Below are 21,061 nucleotides of genomic sequence, written 5' to 3' on the forward strand. Positions count from 1 at the left end.
TGGGAGGGGAGCTGTTGCATTGTGGTAAACTGTGGTCAATGTCATGAGACAAAGTATAGGTGAACTGCTATATGGAAAGTGAATTTGCTCTGTAAATCTTCACCCAAATCACAATTAAAAAAAGAAAAGAAAAGAAAAGAAAATCTGTGTATCTTGGTGTACTGAACTTTCCTTCTCACTGCAATCAAAAGAATCAAAATGTGACCTTTCCCAGAGGGCATCACATATTATAGATCCTAACACGAATGAGCACATATCTCTTCAATATGCTGTATCAATCCCATTTTCCTAGCAAATCTATGACTTTCGAATAAGACATACCCTTTCACTGCTATATTATAATAAAATACCACTGATAGCTATAAAGTGGTTTCCTACTTTTAGTGAAATGTTAAATGTGTTTATTAACCTTATTTTTAATGTCTATAGATACTCACTGCCATCGAGTCGATTCCAACTTGCAGCAACCCTGTAAGACAAAGTAGAACTGTCCCATAGGGTTTCCAAGGCTGTACATCTTTATGGGGCAAATTGCCTCATCTTTCTCCCAATGACCAGCTGGTGAGTTTGAGCTGCCAATCTTTTGCTTAGCAGGTGAATGCTTTCGCCACCGCACCACCAGAGCTCCTTATGTTTGTAGATATGAGTCCAGACACATCATTCCCAACCTTCTATTTTCTTCAAATGCACTACTAACTCTTGCACCTTTATTCTTTTTGTGTAATATCTGATAGCTTTTAAAATATCCAGATGTGTACTTTCATCTGTGCATGTTTCTCCCTTCCTCTCTAGATTCATTTTAAAGGCCTATTAAACCCATCCCTCCCAATACCTGTGAAATCTGCTATATCATTTGCTAGGACAGCTTTCTGGTATCTTAGTGCTTACAGTCAAGTTCTCTGTTCTGCGTTCTTTTTTCTTTCACATATACAGCCTTCCATTGACAGAGAGATGAAAATTCTACCTATTGCTATTTGCTCCCTTGAACATCAAGGTCATCAGTGATATATCTCAGGTATCTTCTGACTGGTGATGTCATTCATCCCACAGCAATCAGCAGAAGTGTAGTGATCTGTGGATTAAGGTGAGCATGCTCTTGGTCACATGCTGCTAAGAAAATCCACATCTTTGCATTAGGCTGGGTCTATATAGTCAGAGTCACACAGTACAGGAGGAGCAACCAAGCTCAACTGGTATACTGAAACCTGCTACTACCCTAATTTCTCCAAAACTGCATTGTCAGTGAAGGCAAACATGGGTATATGGGTGGATAGATGGGTGGACAGGCTGAACAATAAGGTTATGTCTATAAAATCTTGTCATTGTTTGCTGTTGTTAGGTGCCTCAGTGTACCATTGCTTCCACAGAAGGCTGATTCATGCTCTCTAGGAAAAGACTCATATCTGTTGCCTAAACCCAGAGGTTTCAAGTTTCTTCCTCCTCTTTACTGCTCTTTCATCATTTTTGTTTTGTTTATTGGTTTTCCTAACATAAATTTAGAATACTCTCTACATCTTAAAATCACTTTTCCTTCCTGGCTTCCCTGATGTATTGTTTCTTGCATCCTGTCTGTCGTTAGGTGCCACTGAATCAGTTCCAACTCATAGCAAACCCTATGTACAAAAGAATGAAACACTGCCCAGTCCTGTGCCATCCTCAAAATCATTGTTTGAGCTCATTGCTGCAGTCACTGTGTCAATCCATCTCACTGAGGGTCTTCCTCTTTTTTGCTGACCCTCTACTTTACCAAGCATGATGTCCTTCTCCAGGGACTGGTCCTTCCTGGTAACATGTCCAGAGTACTTGAGACAAAGTCTCACCGTCCTCACATCTAAGGAGCATTCTGGCTGTGCTTCTTCCAAGACATATTTGTTCATTCTTCTGGCAGTCCATGACCCAGTCAATATTCTTCATCAAGACCATAATTCAAATCCATCAACTCTTTTTTGGTCTTCCTTATTCACTGTCCAACTTTCACATGCATAGGAGATGACTTAAAATACTATGGCTTGGGTCAGACATCTTAGTCCTCAAAGTGACATCTTCACTCTTTAACACTTTAAAGAGGTCTTTTGCAGCAGATTTACCCAATGCAATTGTTGTTGTTATTGTTTGCTGTTGTTAGGTGCCATCGAGTCAGCTCCAATTCATAGCAACCCCATGAACAACAGAATGAAAAACCGCCTGGTCCTGCACCATCCTCACCATCAGCATCCATGGTTGCTAGCCTGAGCCCATCATCATAGCCACTGTGTCAACTCATCTCGTTGAGGGTCTTCCATTCTTTGGTTGACCTTCTACTTTACCAAGCATGATATCCTTCTCCAGAGAACGGTCACTTCTGACAACATGACCAAAGTACATGAGACAAAGTCTGGCCATTCTCACTTCTAAAAGCATTCTGGCTGTACTTCTTCCAAGGTAGATTTGTTCATTCTTACGGCAGTCCACAGTATTTTCAGTATTCTTAGCCAACACAATTCAAACAATCAATTCTTCTTCAGTATTCCTTATTCACTGTCCAGGTTTCACCTGCACGTAAGGTGACCAAAAATACCATGGGTTGAGTCAGGTGCTTTGACATCTTTGCTTCTTAACATTTTAAAGAGGTCTTCTGCAATAGAATTGCCCAGTGCAATACAATGTCTGATTTCCTGACTGCTGCTTCCATGGCTACTGATTGTGGATCCAAGTAAAATGAAATCCTTGACAACTTCTATCTTTTCTCCATTTAGCATGATGTTGCTTATTGGGCCAGTTGTGAGAATTTTTGTTTTATGTTGAGGTGTAATCCATACTGAAGGGTGTAGTCTTTGATCTTCATCAAGTCATCTTCACTTTCAGCAACCAAGTTGTGTCATCTGCATATCGCAGGTTGTTAACGAGTCTTCCTCCAATCCTGGTGCTGCATTCTTCATGTAGTGCAGCTTCTCAGACTACTTACTGCATCCTGTCGAGGTGCTGTTGTTTTTCTCAAATAGCAGATGGTCCTCAAACTTTTTTTTACCTTTTCAGACTATAGAACCATTTCACTTAGCTCGAGTATCATGGGTAAAGAGCTTCTGGCAAGAAGACCGACCAAACACAAACTGTATGGGATTCCTCCTCCTCTTCTTCCTAGAAGTCAGTGAGCATATTAGTCCTATAGCTCTGCACCACACTGAAGGAGCAAGCAGGCAGTATGTAACAGGGAGCCCTAATATTAAACTCCATCTGCTCCTTTCTCAAAGTCAGCCAGCTCTTATTAATATGATCCCTACTGGTTTGCTCAGCTAAATCCAATTCAGAATCACCTGAGGTATTTGTTGACCTGCAGCTTCAGAATTCCACTCCCAGAAGTTCTGATTCAGGAAGTCTGACATGGGGCTTTCCAGGGGAATCTGAGGACCTGCCTGCTTTGGGTATACTACCTGAGCAAAATCATCACATAGAGAACAACCTTGATCAGAACAAACTCAAAACGTTTACTTAACTCAGGGCTTGTTTATCTTGGCTGCATATTGGCATCACTTTGAAAGCTTTTACAAATTCCAGTGTTCAGGCCCCTACCCAAAGCCAATGAAGTTAGAAGCTCTGGGCATTAAGCTCCTAAGTGAAGCACAGTGACAACTGAGAATTTCTCTTCCCACCTCCTGCAACATAAGAATATCATCCCCTCAGCAGCAACTTTTCTGCTTCCTCAATTCTTATTCTCCAAGCCAATTCCCATTCTTCTGCCCAGTGGTTCAGAGTTATTTAGTTGGGGAGAGAGGAGGAAACAGGAACTTAAGTTTGCTTTTTGCATTAACACCCTAAGCTATTCCAATGTGTACCCAGAGTTGAAACCTACTGCCTATAGCTCCTTCCTGGACTCCTCTAGATTATCCCCTCAGCTTCTTCTGAAGCATAGAGGAAAAGAAAAAAGTAAGTTACAGACCAAGGATAAACTCCAAAAGAGCCTTGTGGATCAAACCAGCACACAGCTGTATACCCTTCACTTCTGGGAAAGAGTTTGTTTCAAAGTTCACATTGACCCCTGCAGTGCGATGGATTGCTTTTATATGGCCTTTCTCACCATGGTCTTGTAACTCCCACCAAATGACTGGGTAGGACTATGCAAATGAGGTGCTTGTGGCCTACCAAGGGGATAGGACAGCTTGCTAATAATGCAAATAAGGTTCATGGTACCCTTGTGTGTGGGAGGGACCATGCAAATAAGGTGTGTGGAACTTGGGGGTTCTTGCAAATAAGGTGTATGTCATGCTAACAAGGAGATTGGTCAGTTTTGCCATCCTACTAGGATTAAAATAAGACATCCCAGAGGTGGACAAGGGGACCTGACTACATCCTTTGGACCCTGGGTCCCTGGTACTGGGAACCTCCTAGACCCAAAAGACAGAGAGTAACACCAGAGATGGTGAGAAGCAGCAACAGAGAAAGAGTGGCAGCAGAGGCAGCAGGTGCCCAGCATGTGACAGTGCAGTGGGCTTCCTAGTTCACGGAGTAAGAAAGCTGAGTACCTTCAGGCAGGAAGCTTGCTGGCAAAGTGGGGTGCCTCTGGGCATGTATTAATGGAGCTAAAGAACTTTGTAACACCCAATCAAGGAAGAGGCTAGGCTGGCCCAAGAGGCCAAGGGCCAGGCAGGAAAAGGCTGAGGGCCAGGGAAAGGCCTGTCTAACCGGCATGGCTGAGAAGAAGCTGTCCTGACCAAAGAACTATACTCTGAGACTTTCCTGATCCTGAAATGTAACCTGTTACTTACCTAATAAACCCCATAATCTTGAGTATTGTCTGTGACCACTGTAATGAATTATCAAATCCAGCAAGAGCAGAATGCTATGGGAAGGATAGTGGGTATCAGAATTTGTAAAGAGGTTGAAGAGAGGAGGCAGTCTGACCTCCACCTCATAGAAATCAGGCTTGGGCTGTTGATCTGGATCCTCCACCTCTCTTGTAAAGTTAAAGGAGGCAAATGCCCCCACACTACCATTTTCACAACCCCACACTAGAAAGAACCCGAAAGTCTGACCCCAGTCTTTTTGTAACTTAATGTGGAACATGAAATATAAGCTTCCTCCCCTCAACTCTAAGATGGCTCTTGGGAAAACCCGTCTAGGAGAGGTAACTAGCTTCCAAATAGAAAGTTAAAAGTGCAAAAATCAGCTGGGGGCCCAGCATCTGGCTGTTCCACCTCATTAGCCACCAGTACACGAGTTCAGTCACTCTGGTACCAGAAGAAGCTGCATAAGGACATGTGGCAAAAGCTCTCAGACACAAAGATCTGAAGTTCTTTACAGTCCACAGTAGCTCTAACAGACTCAGGATGAACTGTCTGCCCTCCCCTCTGCCAGATCCCACAGCAGCCCTCAGCCCTCCACCACCACCCTGAAAGCTAAAAGCATGTAATGTCATGCTAGGCCAGGAACCATACCTTCTGTTTATTCATTCAGCCAACATTTATTGTAGCATTTACTACATGCAAGTCATTAGGGTCAAGTGTCAGGGACATAAAGAATCTGCATGATCCCTTAAAAACATTATTCTGTTCACAAGGGGCCCTGAGTAAGTATCACTGACTGCCTGGGACAGTGAACAGACAGACCACAGAGAGGTAAAATGTCCTGCAAATAAAAGGTGGGGGAAAAAAAAAAAAAAAAACCTTAAACAAAAAAAAATAGGTCATAGCATGGGCAAGACTGGGCAAGGCAAGTCAGAAGCAGAAACGTCCAGCCATTCTAACAGCAGAGCAAAACACTGGGCTCTGAGCAAAGCAGGTGAAGCTAGACTTCCGGACACCTATTCCTGACTCTGCCAAAAGGAAAGCTGCACCTCTCCTGCAAAACAGGAAGTCTCAACCCAAAAGTGGCTTGTAAGTCAACCAAAGATAGATTATAGAAAGTACAGTTTTTAAAAATTAATGAGATGCATGATTATAAATATAATTTGCAGTAGCAAATACCATTTTTACATGAACATTATGTGCCCGGTTACTTAAATACATCATTTAATTTTATGTGGCATAAAACCAAAACCAAACCTATTACTTTTGAGTCAATTCAGACTCATGGTGACCCCATGAGTAGAAATGCTCCATAGGGTTTCTTGGCTGTAATCTTCACAGAAGCAGACTGCCATGTCTTCTTCCACAGGACCACTGCATGGGTTTCAACCACCAAGTTAGTTGGTAGACAAGCACCACTATTTGTGTCACCCAAAACTCACTGCCATTGAGTCAGTTCTGACTCATAGCAACCTCCATTGGGTTTCCAAGGCTATAACTCTTCATGGAAGCAGACTGCCTTATCTTTCTTCCACAGAGCAGCTGATAGGCTCAAACCCACCGACCTTTTGGTTAGCAGCCAAATGCCTTAACCGCTATACCATAAGAGCTCCTGCTTGTGTAACCAGGGGCCTAAATTTGGCACAGAATTGGTTTTATTGTCTTTATCTGAGAAAACTGAGGTCACTCAGCTAGCTCCAAAGCCTGCATACATTCCACCACACCATATGCCTCCCTATTTGTATACAAGGATGTGGGGCTAGGAGTTCAATTTCTCCCCCTACGAGAATAGAGCTTCTGACTACAGAGAACAGAACAATCAAGAATGAACTCAGAGCAGCTAGAAGAATCTGCTTCAGGAAGGGCCATCTATACATCTCCGGCTCAGTAAACGAACCTTTGTCTGGTACTCTGGACAAGCCAGTAAGTTTCCTTCAGAATTTAGAATATATTCATTCACTTAACAAGCATGTATTAAGCACTCACTGTGTACCAGGCTTGATATCCACTGTGTGCCAATCTCTGCAATTAAGATCTAGTTCCTGACTAGATGAGATTGGAGGACTCTCTGAGACTATTGCCCTGAGATACTCTTCAAGCCTTGAACTTAAACTAGACCTTGAGGTTACTTTGTAGCTAAATAACATACTGGCTCATAAAACAATGATATTACAAGTGCTGTGCTCCTTTAAAAAGTCACCTATATGAGACCAAATGATGGACAATTTGGTACAACCACCATAAGAATGGAAGAGGGATGGGAAACTGGATTGATGGAAATGGAACAATCAGAACAAAAATAATGAAAATGCTCACCATTGTGAATAATGTAGCCAGTGCCACTAAACAATTTGTATTGTTCAGAAATTGCTGAATAAGAACCTAAACTGTTGTATAAAACCTTCATTGAAAATAGAGTAAAATATTATTTAAAAAAAAAAAAAAAAGATACAGTTCTGAGCCTTCATGGAATTACAAGAATCAGATGATATGAAAGTCACTAAGAGAGGCGACTCATGCAGTCTGGGGGAGAGGAAGGCAGCAGCACCAGAACCGCTACTGCCTGACCTAAGGTTATGGAGGTTAAACTGGGAAGCAGGTAGGAAAGGCAGGCAGTATTCCTGACTGCGGTAGTGAACGTTATGTGTCAACTTGGCTAGGCCACGGCTTTGAGTGGCTTGGTAGCTAGATATAGTTATTCCCCATGACGAGATTGTAATCACCTCCATGGTAGAATCTGCTGTGAGCAGCTAAGTGGTTGAAGAGGAGTTGCCTTCAGAGTGTGGCCACCTTCCAGTACACATGGAGAAGCTCTGGGAAAGGTCTCTAGCTTTCTGGCACACTTTGGACCATGCTGTCTGCTGATTTGGAGATTGTTCCTGGACTTGAACCAGTGGCCTGCCATGTTGCCTGCTGATCTTGGGATTGTGCCATTTTACTTGCCAACCTTGGGTTTGTCAGTCTCAGCAGCCAGCAGCTGCATAAGTTAGGAGATGCCTCCAGCTCTAGTGAGCCTGGAATAAGAGGCAGAGCTGAAGGCCAACCAAGGTCAAGGGACCTTCACCCATATCACCCATACCCTAGAAGTGGCACTCCGAATTCAAGACTTCTAGCCTCCTGAACTATAAAAGAATAAATTCCTGTTTGTTAAAGCCATCCACTTGAGGTATTTCTGTTACAACAGCACTAGAGAGCTAAGACACTGGCAGATGGGGTAATGTATGCTTACAATGATGACAATGAAATTAGCCATAATTGAAGTCACCCACCTGCAGAAAAAAATGACCTAAGTAATAATTGGTAAATGATTTCAAGGTCTAGTAGCCATACCAGCCTAGGCTGTGGTTCATCAACAGTTTTAAAAGAAGATCTGCATTTTTACACAAATAACATGGTGCTCTGCATTTTTTTTGCCAGTTGTGCCCCCCTCCTCCCCACCTAGGAGGGTGCTATGTTAATTGTCTTTTACATGTTGGCACCGGTTGGCAAAAAACACATAACATGTGCATTATTTGCACAAATACATATGTCTGTCAAAAGACAGTAAGCCACTCTATGTTGTTGTTGTTGTTATTGTTATGTGCCGTCGAGTCAGACCCGACTCATAGCGACCCCTCCTTGGGTTTCCAAGGCAGTATCACTACGGAAGTAGATTGCCCCATCTTCCTTCCAAGGAGTGGCTGGTGGGTTTGAACCTCCAGCCTCCTGGTTAGCAGTCAAGTGCCTTAGCCACTATGCTACCAAAGCTCCCAAGCCACTCTATAGGAACAGAAATTGTGTTTCCTTCATTGAACTTGTCACTATTTGAACAGAAAAAACACCATGTCAGTATGGTGGAAATATAGATCACCCCCCATTAAATAAGGACCCCATTCTGCAAATCAGGAAACTGAGACTACAGAGGAAGAAACTGATTACATCTAGCCCTGCTTGATTCTATGCTCTTAACCATTATAATATACTCCAAGGGTATACCATACATCCCCAAAGGGATTAATTAGGGTGTCCCCACCACTATTCAAGGGAGAGAAATCCTGGCTCAGGGGACTCAAGTATTCTAACCACTAAGGAGGTGCATTTGTTGTGGGGTAGGTTTATATCACCCAGGTCTCCAGAAATACACCCCAAACCATCTTAGGCAGGTTTAAGTCTTTCCTATAAAATCCTCCCTCAACCTTGGTCCCTCCTTTCCTTCACAGTGAATCTTCTAGAAATCATATCCACATTCCCTCCTCTCCTCTACAGTCTACCCCACCACTCTACTGAAACAACTCCACCAAAGATACCCTTGATTTCCTAGCTCAAACCAAAAATCACCAAACTCACTGCTGTTGAGTTGGATTCCACTCATAGCAACCCCTCCTTGGGTTTCCAAGGCAGTATCTCTATGAAAATAGATTGCCCAATCTTCCTTCCAAGGAGTGACTGGTGGATTTGAACTGCCAGCCTTCTGGTTAGCAGTCAAATGCCTTGCTACTATGCCACCAGAGCCGATTCCAAATAATGTCATTCAATGACATCATCTTACTTGACAGTTTCTCTGGAAAAAGCTGCTCTTGAGTGTAAGCCAGACCACCCCTAGGTACGATGCCTTGCTTTCACAGTCCCACACTAACCAAAATGTGGTAGAGTGGTTTCTATATTTGTCTCTCCCATAGACCATAAGCTACTTGAAGGCAGAGACTAGATCAAATTCATCTTCATATCCCCAAGGACCAGCCCACAACTAGGCATATAGTAGACAATGTTTCACTGGGTGAATGAATCTCTCTGAAATCTAATTCCACTGTCAGTGTCCTGAAATTTCCCTCTCCAAAGAGACCAGTAGTCTCTTGTTGATAAATCCAATCAACCCCAGTCAGTTATCTAGCTTGACCTCTTAGCAGACTGGCACTGTTGGCCATTCACTCCCCAAATTGCTCTCTTCCATTCACCATCTCTTAGATTTCCTTCTTCTCTCTAGATGTTTCTCTTTTCAACAGGTTATCTCAAGGTCATCTTGTCTATTCCCATGGTTTCAAGTACCAGAATCTATATGTTGATGATTTCCAAAAGCATATCACCAGCCCAATCTTTCTCACAAGTCCAGATATATATGAATATCCAACTGCAGGCACATCAAACTCAACATATCTAAAACTGATCCCATCAATTTTCCTCAAAACTACTGCTCCCTCCAGTGTTCCCCATGTAAGTAACTGGAATCACCATTCACCCAGTTGCCCAAGCCAGAAACCTGGACATTTGATCATGATCAACAACTCTGCCCACAATTAATCAGTGTCCAGGTCTAAATTTAACCTCCTCAGTCTCTACATGCCCAAAATATAACTCTAGTCCAAGCCACCATCATCTCTCACCAGGATCATGGCAACAACATCCTAACTGATTTCCTTGCTTTCAGTCCTAAACAGACAGATAATCTTTCTAAAATCACAGGTCTGATCATGCCACTCGACTGTTTTTAAAGACTTAATTGGTTTCCATTGTCTTAAGTGAAAGGCTACTAAACTCCTTAACATGGAAAACTATCCAGTTTCAAAGGGAGAGGCACAGTCGATTATGAATGTTTCTACCCATAGAGTATGGCTGGAGTAGCTCCCTGTAACTTCAGAGGCTAGGCCATGAAAGACAATGCAGCCACAGCCAGCAAAACCCTGAGGGACCGAGTAGTTGGACCTGTGGGCTCAGGACCATGTTTCAGGGGACATCAAGCTCAATTGGCATAACATACTACACAAAAACATTGTTCTATATCCTACTTCGGTGAATAGCAACTGGGCTTTTAAAAGCTTGCAAGTGGCCATCTAGATGCAACAATCATCTCTCCTCATACAGAGAAAAGAAGAATGAAGAAAACCAAAGATGCCTAGAAACAATTAGTCCAAGGACTAGTAGACCATGTGATCTTCAACCTGTATGACCATGAGACTAGAAGAACTAGATGGTGCCCAGCTACCACTGTCAACCACTCAGAGGGGGATCGGTGCAGGAGATCCTGGACAGAGTGAGAAGACAATGTGGAACAGAATTCAAAATCATAAAATAAGACCAGGTTTGCTGGTCTGATAGAGCCTGGTGAGACCTCTGAGACTATGGCCCCTAGTTACCCTTCAGGTCTAGAACTGAACTCACTCTTACGGATTCCAGCCAAACAATAGACAGGCATATGGGTAGATACACTCATTGGAGCGATCAATCCTAGGAGAACAAAAGAGCAGTGTTTGCACAGGGTGATAGCTCTGAGGGCAGGAGTATATGGGAGGGAAGGATACAGAGAAGAGGTAACTACAGGGAAGAAATGGAAAGTAAGCTGTTACGTTGTAGGGAATTGCAGTAAATGTCATGAAACAAAATGTGTATGAACTGCTGTATGGAAAATGAATTTGCTCTGTAAATCTTCACTCAAATCACAATAAAAATTTTTAAACAAAAGAAAAAAGTACTTAAGGAAACAAAAATGATGCAGCACTTCAGACCTTAAAAAAAAAAAAAAGACTATGCCACTTCCACTTTGTTTGCTGGAATACTCACTCTTGAGGCCTTCAATTACCAAATAAGCATTCCTACTGCCTCAAGGCTGGCATGTCATAAGGAAGCCCAGTGAGTCCCTATGGAAAGAGAACACACAAAGGCCCTGACACTACATGTAGAGAAAGAGAAACTCAGCTAGTCCCCAGCTTCTTCAGCATCCCACTATTCCAGCTCCCATCTCCATCCGACCTCAACTGTATAAGAGATCCTGAGCCAAAATGGCCCCATCAAGCCCTCCTCAAATTCCTGACCCACAGAAACCATGGGAGATAATAAAATGACTATTGTTTTAAGTCATTATGGTTTGGATGATTTGTTACACAGCAATAATAACTAATTAATATAATAATTATTTATAAATAATAACAATTTATAAAGCCCCGAGCAACCTGCTTTCCCTAACCCCACTTACAGGCCCAACTCTTGGCATTTCCTACCTCAAACTGAATTATTACAGCCCACCTTGAACTCCTTTCACCATCTCAAAAATGACCTTCTTTCTTGCCTTTAAGCCTTCACACATTCTGTTGCTGCCCAAAATGTTCCTCTTTCTATTCTCTTAATAACTCTTATCTCTCATCTTAAATGTTCTTATGAAGGATTGAAAACTCCTAGGCTAAGTCAGGTATCCTCCTGTGAATTCCCACAACTCTCTGTAGTTTGCAAATCACAAAAGTGATCAAAACCCATTATAACCTTAGGTTGGATTGTCCATCCTGCCGTCCCAGTGCACGCGCACACACACACACACACACACACACACTGAGCGCTCCAAGAAGGTAATGACCAGTGGCAGGAACACGGCAAGCGCTGTGTGAACACTTGCCAAATGCTCATCTCTTTCCTGAGTTCCAAACAGGCACAACCACCATGTCCTACAAATAAATTTCAAATTCAATATGGCCTTGTCCTCCCCTAACACCATAAACTTATACCTCCCCCGTTTGAATGTCTTTTCTCTGTGAGTGATGCTACTCCATATCAGCTAACAGACCAGGGGAAAAAAAAAAAACTCATCTAGTCATTCAAAAAATGTTTATCCAGCCCCTCTTTGCTGAGGATACAGCGGATCCTGAGACAGGCACAGCCCATGCTGGCACAGAACTTACAGGCTGGTTGAAGTCTTCCTCAATACCTCCCTTTCTCTCACACCCTACATCTCAATCTTCCAATAGGTCTTTTTGGTTGTATTGATTATATCTTCTAACTTACTCTCTGCTCTACCCTTTCCTTACCATACCTACAGCCATCATTCTAATTCAGGCTTTTATCATTTCCTGCCTGCATTGCTATAAGAGCTTCCTAATTGGTGTCTCTACCTCCAGGCTTGCCCCCTATGTCCCACTCCAGCTATACCACTCCCCTACTCAAAATCCTTCAAAGGTTCCTCAAATGCTTTAGGATAACATCTGAACCCCTTGGAAGGTATGCCTCGTGCTCTAGCCCCTTGCCTTACTTTGTCCTCTTATGTCATACAATGTTCCATGCACATCCTATACTTTTTCTCACCTTCGTGCCTTTATATCTCCTTTCCCTATGCCTAAAATGTCCTTGACCCCTTCCTCATTCAACAGGTATTTATTGAACATCTAGCAGATGCCAGGCATTGTTGTAGGTGCTAGGGATTCAGCAGTGAGCAAAACTAAGTCCTTGTTCTCACCATGTTTACCTTCTAGTGGGAAAAACAGGCACTAAACAATAATTAATATGTCAGGTCATGATGAGTGCTATAAAGAAAAACAAAATGAGACGGGACGGAGAGTGACTGTATTAGATAGGATAAGTCTCTAGTAAGGTAGTATTTGTACAAAGATGTGAATAAAGTGAAGGAATAAATTCTGCAGGAATCTGGGAGAAGAGCTTTCTAGTCAGAAAGAAAAAGTATAAAACCCCTGAGGTAGAACTCAGTGGGGCACACTGAAAGAAGAACAAGAAGGCTGATGTGGCTAGAGCACAAAGTGTCAGGGTGAGCATGATTCAAGCAGAGTCAGGCAGGTGAGGATTTGGGTGCTTCCTACGCACCTTGATTCCTTTTTATCCTTCCTTTGGCTTGTGTGCAGATACCATCTCCTGCATAAACTGCTCTCCATCCCCTCCCAGCACTTACCATACACTGTGTTTAATTAGCTATTCACTTGCCTATCTCCAGCACCACACTGTGAGTTCTCTGTAAGCAAGGGCTCTACATTTTAGCCCTATTTTTAGAGTCTATAACAGTTTCTGGTACACAAAAAGTACTTGGTAATATTTTCTCAAAGAGTCAAGATTTTTTTCTTTGTTCCAATTCACACCCTGCAAGCAACTTTCTAATGACTAGATGGGTTTGATGACAATACCAGGAAGGGAGTGTCCTAGATAGTGGATATACACACTTGGGTCACTAGAAATTACACACACATACTCATCACTGAACATTACGAAACTAGCATCATCAGTTACATATCAGTCTCTCTTTTAGGTAAGCATGACTCAGCTGATGGGAGAATGACCAAACTCTGGGTCATGATGACCCAAGAAAGACACTGCTCAGAGAAGAGCCACATGATCAACCCAGCAGAAGTGCCAGATACTCTTCTACCTCGGTCACCTGGCCTATTTCAGATGTCTGTCCCATGACTCTCATCTGCCCAAGCTTGAAATGTTCTTTATCCATCCCCTCATCTCCATCCAAAGGCCATTTCCACAGTCAGGTCTTCATTATTTTTGACATGGACTCAAGTTTCAGTCTCCCTACCTTCTGTCTCACTCTTTCCAAAAACCGTCTCCACATGGCCACCAAAGTCCTTCTAAGCAAATCTGATCATTTCAGTCCCCTGCTTAAAATCAGCCTTCAGGATAAGGTCCAACCTGTTTATGCACCATCTAAAACTTCCTTGTGCTGGCCCTGGGCTGTTTGCAGTTCCTTCTACCTCTCTCCTCTCCTCCCTCCCCACCACTCTACATTCCAGACATACCAATACCTGGAATTCTCTAAACAGTTCTGTGCTTTCTTGCACCTCCACACCTTTGCACATACAGTTCCCTCCATGATAAATGTGCTAGGAAACAGCTATGTTTTCAAGATTCAGTTCAGACATCACCATCTCTGTAAAGTCTTCCTAAGCACTTCTCTTCACAAAAAAAGAAAGTTATCCCACCTGCTCTTATGGTACCTCTATCACTGCACTTATTATATCACAAGAAAATTATTTGTTAATAGGTCTGTCTCCTGGGATGTGAGTTCTTGGATAGCAAGGACCACATTTTATTCTTGTTTCCCATGTGAGTACTAAGTTACCTATCTACCACATTTTAAAAAATAATAATAAAAAGCTGCATTCATGTCAATTCTGACTGGTGGTTAACCCACATGTGTCGACTAGAACCGTGCTCCATGGGTTTTCAGTGGCTCATTTTTCAGAAGTAGATCACCAAGCCTTTCTTCAGAGGTGGCTCTGGGTGGACTGGAACTGCCAGTCTTTCAGTCAGCAGCTGTGCTAACAACCTGTACCACACAAGGACTCCAAAATATCTGATACATAAACCCAAAAAACCACACCTACTGCCATCAAGTCAATTTCTACTTATGGTGACCCCCGCTGGGTTCCAAGGCAATAAATCTTTATAGAAGTAGATTGATTCATCTTCCTTCTGCAGAGAGGCTGGCAGGTTTGAACTGCCAACCTTCTGGTTAGCAGTCAAATGCCTTATGCACCATGCTACCAGAGCTCCTTATCTAGCATGTTAAACAAAAAAAAAAAAAAAGCAACCAACCAAACCCATTGCCATTGAGTCAATCTCAATTCATAGTAACCCCCATTGGGTTTCCCAGGCAGTAAATCTTTACAGAGTTAGACTGCCATGTCTTCCTTCTATGGAGTGGCTGGTGGGTTTGAACCACCAACCTTCTGGTTAGCAGTCAAATACCTTAGGCACTACACCAGAGAGCTCCTTTATCTAGCACATTCAAAAAAAAAAAAAAAACAAAACTCACTGCCATCAAGCACATGTTATTGTTGTTATTTGCCATCAAGTCAGACCCAACTCATAGGGACCCCTCCTTGGGTTTCCAAGGCAGTATCATTACGGAAGTAGGTTGCCCAACCTTCCCTCCGAGGAGTGGCTGGTGGGTTTGAACCACCAACCTTCTGGTTAGCAGTCAAGTGCCTTAGGCACTACGCTACCAGAGCTCCTTATCAAGCACATAGTCCACCCTAAATAAATGTTTCTTGAATGACTAAAGAGTATATGAATGGATGCTTTATATTAAAACCCTTCTCTTATTAAATCTGAAGATTTAGCTTAAGTCCTTACTAAACAGAACATCCTCATACATTTCAGCATCTGACTTGTGCTAGGTGCTCATTAAACCACCACTGAAGGAATAAACCCAAGAATCATGTCCCTAAATTCTTACAATCTTGTTTACCCTTCTGAACCTTCTCTCAGATCTCCATGTCCCTCTTAACTTACTAAAGACAGAGCAAAGTCCAGATACTCCCTATGCAGTAATATCTCATTTATCTAGCTATAAGTGCTCAGCAAAAAGCCAAGAAGCAGGAAGAGGTAAAGGCCTATAGGCAGCCAAGAGAGAGAATTTTAATCATAACAATCGTTAATACTTTACACTTGAACCATGATTTATGATTTTTCTCATTTTATTCTCACAGTAGCCATAAAATAAATAACTATTGCACTCTGCCTAAGGTCATACAGCTATTGAGCCCAGCCTCAAACACAAGTCTACTCCACTTTTCACTCCACCAAAGTTGTCACAAATATATGCCATAAATCCATGTCTTTTATTAAGTAATCTCTTCAGACTAATTCATAACTGTGACTACTTTCCATGTATCCTTACAAGGCTGTAAGTGTGTGTATGTGGGTGTGCAAAGGTTTGAGTATGTCTCTATTCCCAAATTAGAAGCCACAAATCAGAAGGGGTGACTGATGGAGGTGGGCACGATGCCAGAATCAAGGAACGACAGCTGTCAGGGATGACACAGACAGAAATCATGAGAGACTAAAACCTGACAAAATGAAGTCAGGCCAGCAGCCTGAGGCCACTGAGTGAGGAACCAAACATTCTTCCCTACCCCAGTGGCCTGGGAAGACGTCTTAGTCATATAAGCACTGAAATGTGCAATGGTCACCCTGAGTCATCAAAAAACATCAAAAGACAAAGCCAAGCAAAGATAATTAAATTAATAGAATTCTAGTGCATTTTTTAAAAAAGATGCAGTAACCTAGAAAATTTACTTAGGTAAATTAGGTAGAATAATCTTTATTCTATACAAACTAAGTAACATATAGCCAGGGGGGCCCCAACTAAAAGATAGTAAAATTACTTTCTCCGGTAAGCCAACCCACCAGATCATCTGTAGATGATGCAAAAGAGATTACAGATCACATTTAAGACCTCAGGGGAAAATCCTCTTCTTGCAACACAAGGCAGTGCCTTCCACCCCCTCCCTGACTGTTGCCATGCATGACAAACATCTCCATACACAGTGATGAGTCCGAGCCATACACAGGGACACACGAATCACAAGAGGACAGCCAGTTCCCTGAACAACAGTAAAAACAGGGAGGCTGAAGAGGAAGCTGAGGAGCAAAGTGGAGTGAGGGAGAAATTGAGAAACCGTAAGGCTAACTGGGAGCCAGTGAGTAATTGTGCCTGATAAGATTCCAGGAGAAATTGAGAAAGCCGTAAGGCTGACTGGGAGCCAGTCATTGTGCCTGGTACAAAATTCCAGCACCCACTGTTGCTGTTGCTGGGGCAGCTCCCCCTCAAACTGACAGAATTTCAGAGCTTCTTCATAGTTGAGGGTGGGGGGAAGAATCTCTAAGGTCCTAGTTTCTCTAGCCTGGGAGGGGATTTTTCAAGGACCAAGGTGCCTGAGGGATGGGGCCATAGTAGATTGTCCTCTCAGCACCTCCTTAAGCCTTAGTGGCTTTCTAAATGTACACATTTAAATAATATTTAGATAGAAAAAAGTCAAGGTAGACTGAAGTGACACTTTCAAGAATCCAGCCTCGTACAATAAGGATACTCAATGAAGCATTATCTATACAATTGAAAAACTGGAACCAATTTAAAAAGTCATTACCGGAAACCAAACCAAGCCTACTGCCATTGAGTCAATTCCGATGACAGCAACCCTTTAGTACAGAGTAGAACTGCCCCACAGTGTTTCCAAGGCTGGAAATCTTTACAGATGCACTGTCGCATTTTTCTCAGCTGGTGGGTTCAAACTGCTGACATTCTGATCAGCAGTCGAATGCTTTAACCATTGTTGTTGTTGTTGTTGTTGTTGTTGTGTGCCATCGAGTCAGACTTGACTCATAGTGACCCCTCCTCGGGTTTCCAAAGCATTATCACTGCAGAAGTAGATTGCCCCATCTTCCTTCTGAGGAGTGGCTGGTGGGTTTGAACCACCAGCCTCTGGTTAGCAGCCAAGTGCCTTAGCCACTATGCTACCAGAGCTCCAAAAACCAAAAAAAAAACTCACTGCCGTCAAGTCGATTCGACCCATATCGACTCCTCCTTGGGTTTCCAAGGTGGTATTCTCTATAGAAGTAGATTTGTCCAACCTTCCTTCCAAGGAGTGGCTGGTGGGTTTGAACCACTAGCCTTCTTTCTGGTTAGCAGTCAAATGCCTTAGGTACTATGCCACCAGAGCTCCACTATTAACAGAGGACTGGTTAAATAAACAACAGTATCAAAAACTAAAACCACTGCTGACTCAGAGACCTTATAGGACAGAGTACAACAGCCTCATAGGGTTACCAAGGCTGTAAATCTTCATAGAAGCAGACCGCCACATCTTTCTCCTGCAGAGCGGCTGGTGAGTTCAAATCATCTTTTGGTTAATAGCCAAGTGCTTAACAACTGCACCACTAGAGCTCCTAAACAACAATACAGCCTTGAAGTTAATTAGCTTGGAATAACACGAAGCATTAAAAATAAAAGTTGATCGTAAACAGAAGAAAGTTGCTAATAAATGCTGGGGAGAAAAGAAAATTACAGAATTATATATATAGTATGCTCCCATTTTTGGAATAGACAAAACAAAACTCTATCTGTTGAAGGAGGATAGATAAAAATCAAGACATGCACACAAACCGCTAATGGTGCTTACCATGGGATGCTGGGAAGGACAAGTTGCTATCTTTTTTTGGAAGAGGAAAAAAAAAAAACTCTAACTCAGGGCAGTGCTATGTGTATTAGAATTGTGTCCCACAGGGTTATCAGTGACTGACTTTTCAGAAGCAGCTTGCCAGGCCTTTCTATCACGTTCCATTTTGGTACTGTTTGAATTTTCACATAAAACATACATTAATTAAATAATGGTAACTTTTAAAAGGCATTCCTTTCCAGCTCCGTCTTACTCTTTGATTGGACTGACTCTTCCCTGACCCTCCACAGGGCCCCACCAGCCCACCCCCACTTACAGATACACGCAGCAGCCAGCAGGCGGACAGCGGCATAGGGGGCCAAGCAGGTCGGGAAGAGGGGCTGCACCATGTAGTTGGCAAAGGTGATAGCAATGATGGCCTGGCTGGTAGGCTCAATGATGAGGAGGGAGGTCCAGAGTCTGATGAAGGCAAGGAATCCCCCGAAGGCCTCAAGGATGTAGGCATAGCTGGCCCCAGACTTCTTAATGGTGGTGCCCAGTTCCGCATAACAAAGGGCCCCAAAAACAGAGAAGAGGCCCCCAACAGCCCAGATGACCAAGGAAAGGCCAAAGGAGGCACTGTACATGAGCACACCTTTAGGGGAGACAAAGATGCCCGAGCCAATCATGTTCCCCACAATCAGGCACACTCCATTAAGCAGCGAGATCTCCTTCTTCAGCTTGACCCGCTCGGGCCCTGGGCTAGCCCCATCGGCCAAAGCAGAGGTATCTCCATCATGCTGGGGGGCCACTTTATACTTAGCACTGTCAACCATGGTGGAGGAGAAGAAGAAAGCCTTCACCAGCTCCCTGGCATCGCCCCCTAAGGAAGAAAGATGGTGAAATAAATAAGAGAGATGGGTAGTTGGTAATTATGTAAAACCACTTCCCTATAGGGTGCAGTAGGGGCAACCCACCCCCAATGCCCCATTTCAGAGACCTCTCTCTTGCCTCTGCCCTCCCATTAACCTCTTTTTCTCTTGCTCAATCATAAAAACAACCCCAGGTTGAATTTTTAAAGGAGAAACCCATTTCCCAGAGATAGCCTCTGTCTCTCATTAGGATGGTGCTACCCACCTAAATCCTGTTATCTGAACTTACTGTGATACAAGACAAAACAGGAATCAGGGCAGTCTGGTAGCTTCCCAGGTACAACCAAAGTGGTTTGAGTTTGAATTTTCAATCTTATCTAAAAGTCTGTCTTCCTCCCAATTTCAATCTAACCTGTCCCAGGTGCAGAAATGAAACATTAGGCATCCATCTTGCCAGTAGCTAATTTGTGTTTTCACAACACTGATCTTTTCTCCAATGACTTTAGCTCTGGCAAACCCAGAAGCTTCAGGGATCACCTGCTAGAACCCACAACCATCCCCCTACTCAAGGAGTATTCCTTAACAACCCTCAGCTGGATAGTCACCAACCGAAAAGCCTCACGACTAGCCCACCCTGAAAGAACACAGCCAATTCTCTTTTCCTTTCTCAAGTACTTTTCCCAACCCCAGTATTCCCAATCTCCTGCCATCAAATCTTATCAGGATAGTAGCATCACCCAAAAAAGTCTGAACGCGAGATGGATGCTCCAAATGCCGAACCTAGAGATGAATGGAGGCGACTGACAATCGCTCCCCACCCAGTAGTTGCTACTGGGGAGATGCTGACCAAAGCCAAGGCCAGGAAATAGCTGAAGCTGGGCGACAGATGCCAAAGGAAACCAGGGCAGGTGACAGCAGAGGGGAAGACAGGATAGGATGATCAAGTAAGTAGAGAGGTGCTGGAGCAAGAGGCAGTCGGGAGAGATGACTGGACACTGCAGAGAGGCAAAGAGTAGGGTGAGCAAGGTGAGCGAGGGTGAGGGAAGGGAGTGGGACGCACACTCACTCCCGGCCTGGGATAAAAGTATGTTCCTGTGGCAGCAGTGCTGGCCGCTGTGGCAGTCAGGGAGATGAGCCCTCAGGCCCCAGGAGGAACTGTGGCCCAACTGCTCCTCCCCCTCTCAGCTAGCAGTAAAAGGGAAGGCCCGGAAAATGCTTATGGATTTAAGTGAAGTCAAGAAGGGTGGAGAGAGTGAGGAAGGAGAGGAGGGGCATGTTAAGCAACTGTCTGGGTCTAAGGTTCACTGGCCTTTCACATCTGCAAAAGGGGTGGCTAGGAGCTCTAGGATCAGCATTTTCTAAGATAAGGCCAGGAACTCTCAGGAATCTCCTTTGTCAGCTCTGCCCTAGGACTGAGGGCCCCAGAAGGACTTGCAACTGGGTGCAGTTTCCCCAGCTTCCAAGGAAGTGTCCTCAAGCAAGTTAGCTGAGGGCAGGGCAATGACTGTGAAGGAATGCACAGCCTGGCTCTCTATCCTCCATTGCTGCACCCTACCTCTGTTTCTCTCTCACCCAAACAATTAAGAAAGGCAGGAAGGTTGCACAGTGTAATTCAAAAGCTTATTCACATGTTGGATTAGAGGAAGTGTAAGAGAGGTCCCCACACCCCGTGATTGGGCTTGGGCATCCTGAGAGGAGAACTCTGTGCACTTCCCCACGCAGGGTGAGGAGTGGCAGACCCTAAGGTGGGGCCATTAGCCCAAGTAGTTCAAGCTACTTCAAAGGAAACAAGTTCAAT

The 21,061-nt window shown here is 43.5% G+C and overlaps 1 protein-coding gene across 1 annotated transcript in view; it reads right to left on the bottom strand.

Annotated features, from left to right (window-relative positions):
- SLC7A7 (solute carrier family 7 member 7) overlaps positions 1–19,227 on the bottom strand; it is a 34,095-nt gene extending 14,868 nt beyond the window's left edge. Inside the window, exon 1 of the mRNA XM_007951165.2 lies at positions 18,729–19,227. Coding sequence (XP_007949356.1) covers positions 18,729–19,227 — 499 coding nt within the window. The remainder of the gene's footprint in view (positions 1–18,728) is intronic.
- Between the last annotated feature and the right edge of the window lie 1,834 nt (positions 19,228–21,061).

The sequence above is a fragment of the Orycteropus afer genome, unplaced genomic scaffold (genome assembly GCF_000298275.1).
Source record: "Orycteropus afer afer isolate SDZICR_OR568_19922 unplaced genomic scaffold, OryAfe1.0 scaffold00292, whole genome shotgun sequence".
Taxonomy (NCBI): Eukaryota; Metazoa; Chordata; class Mammalia; order Tubulidentata; family Orycteropodidae; genus Orycteropus; species Orycteropus afer.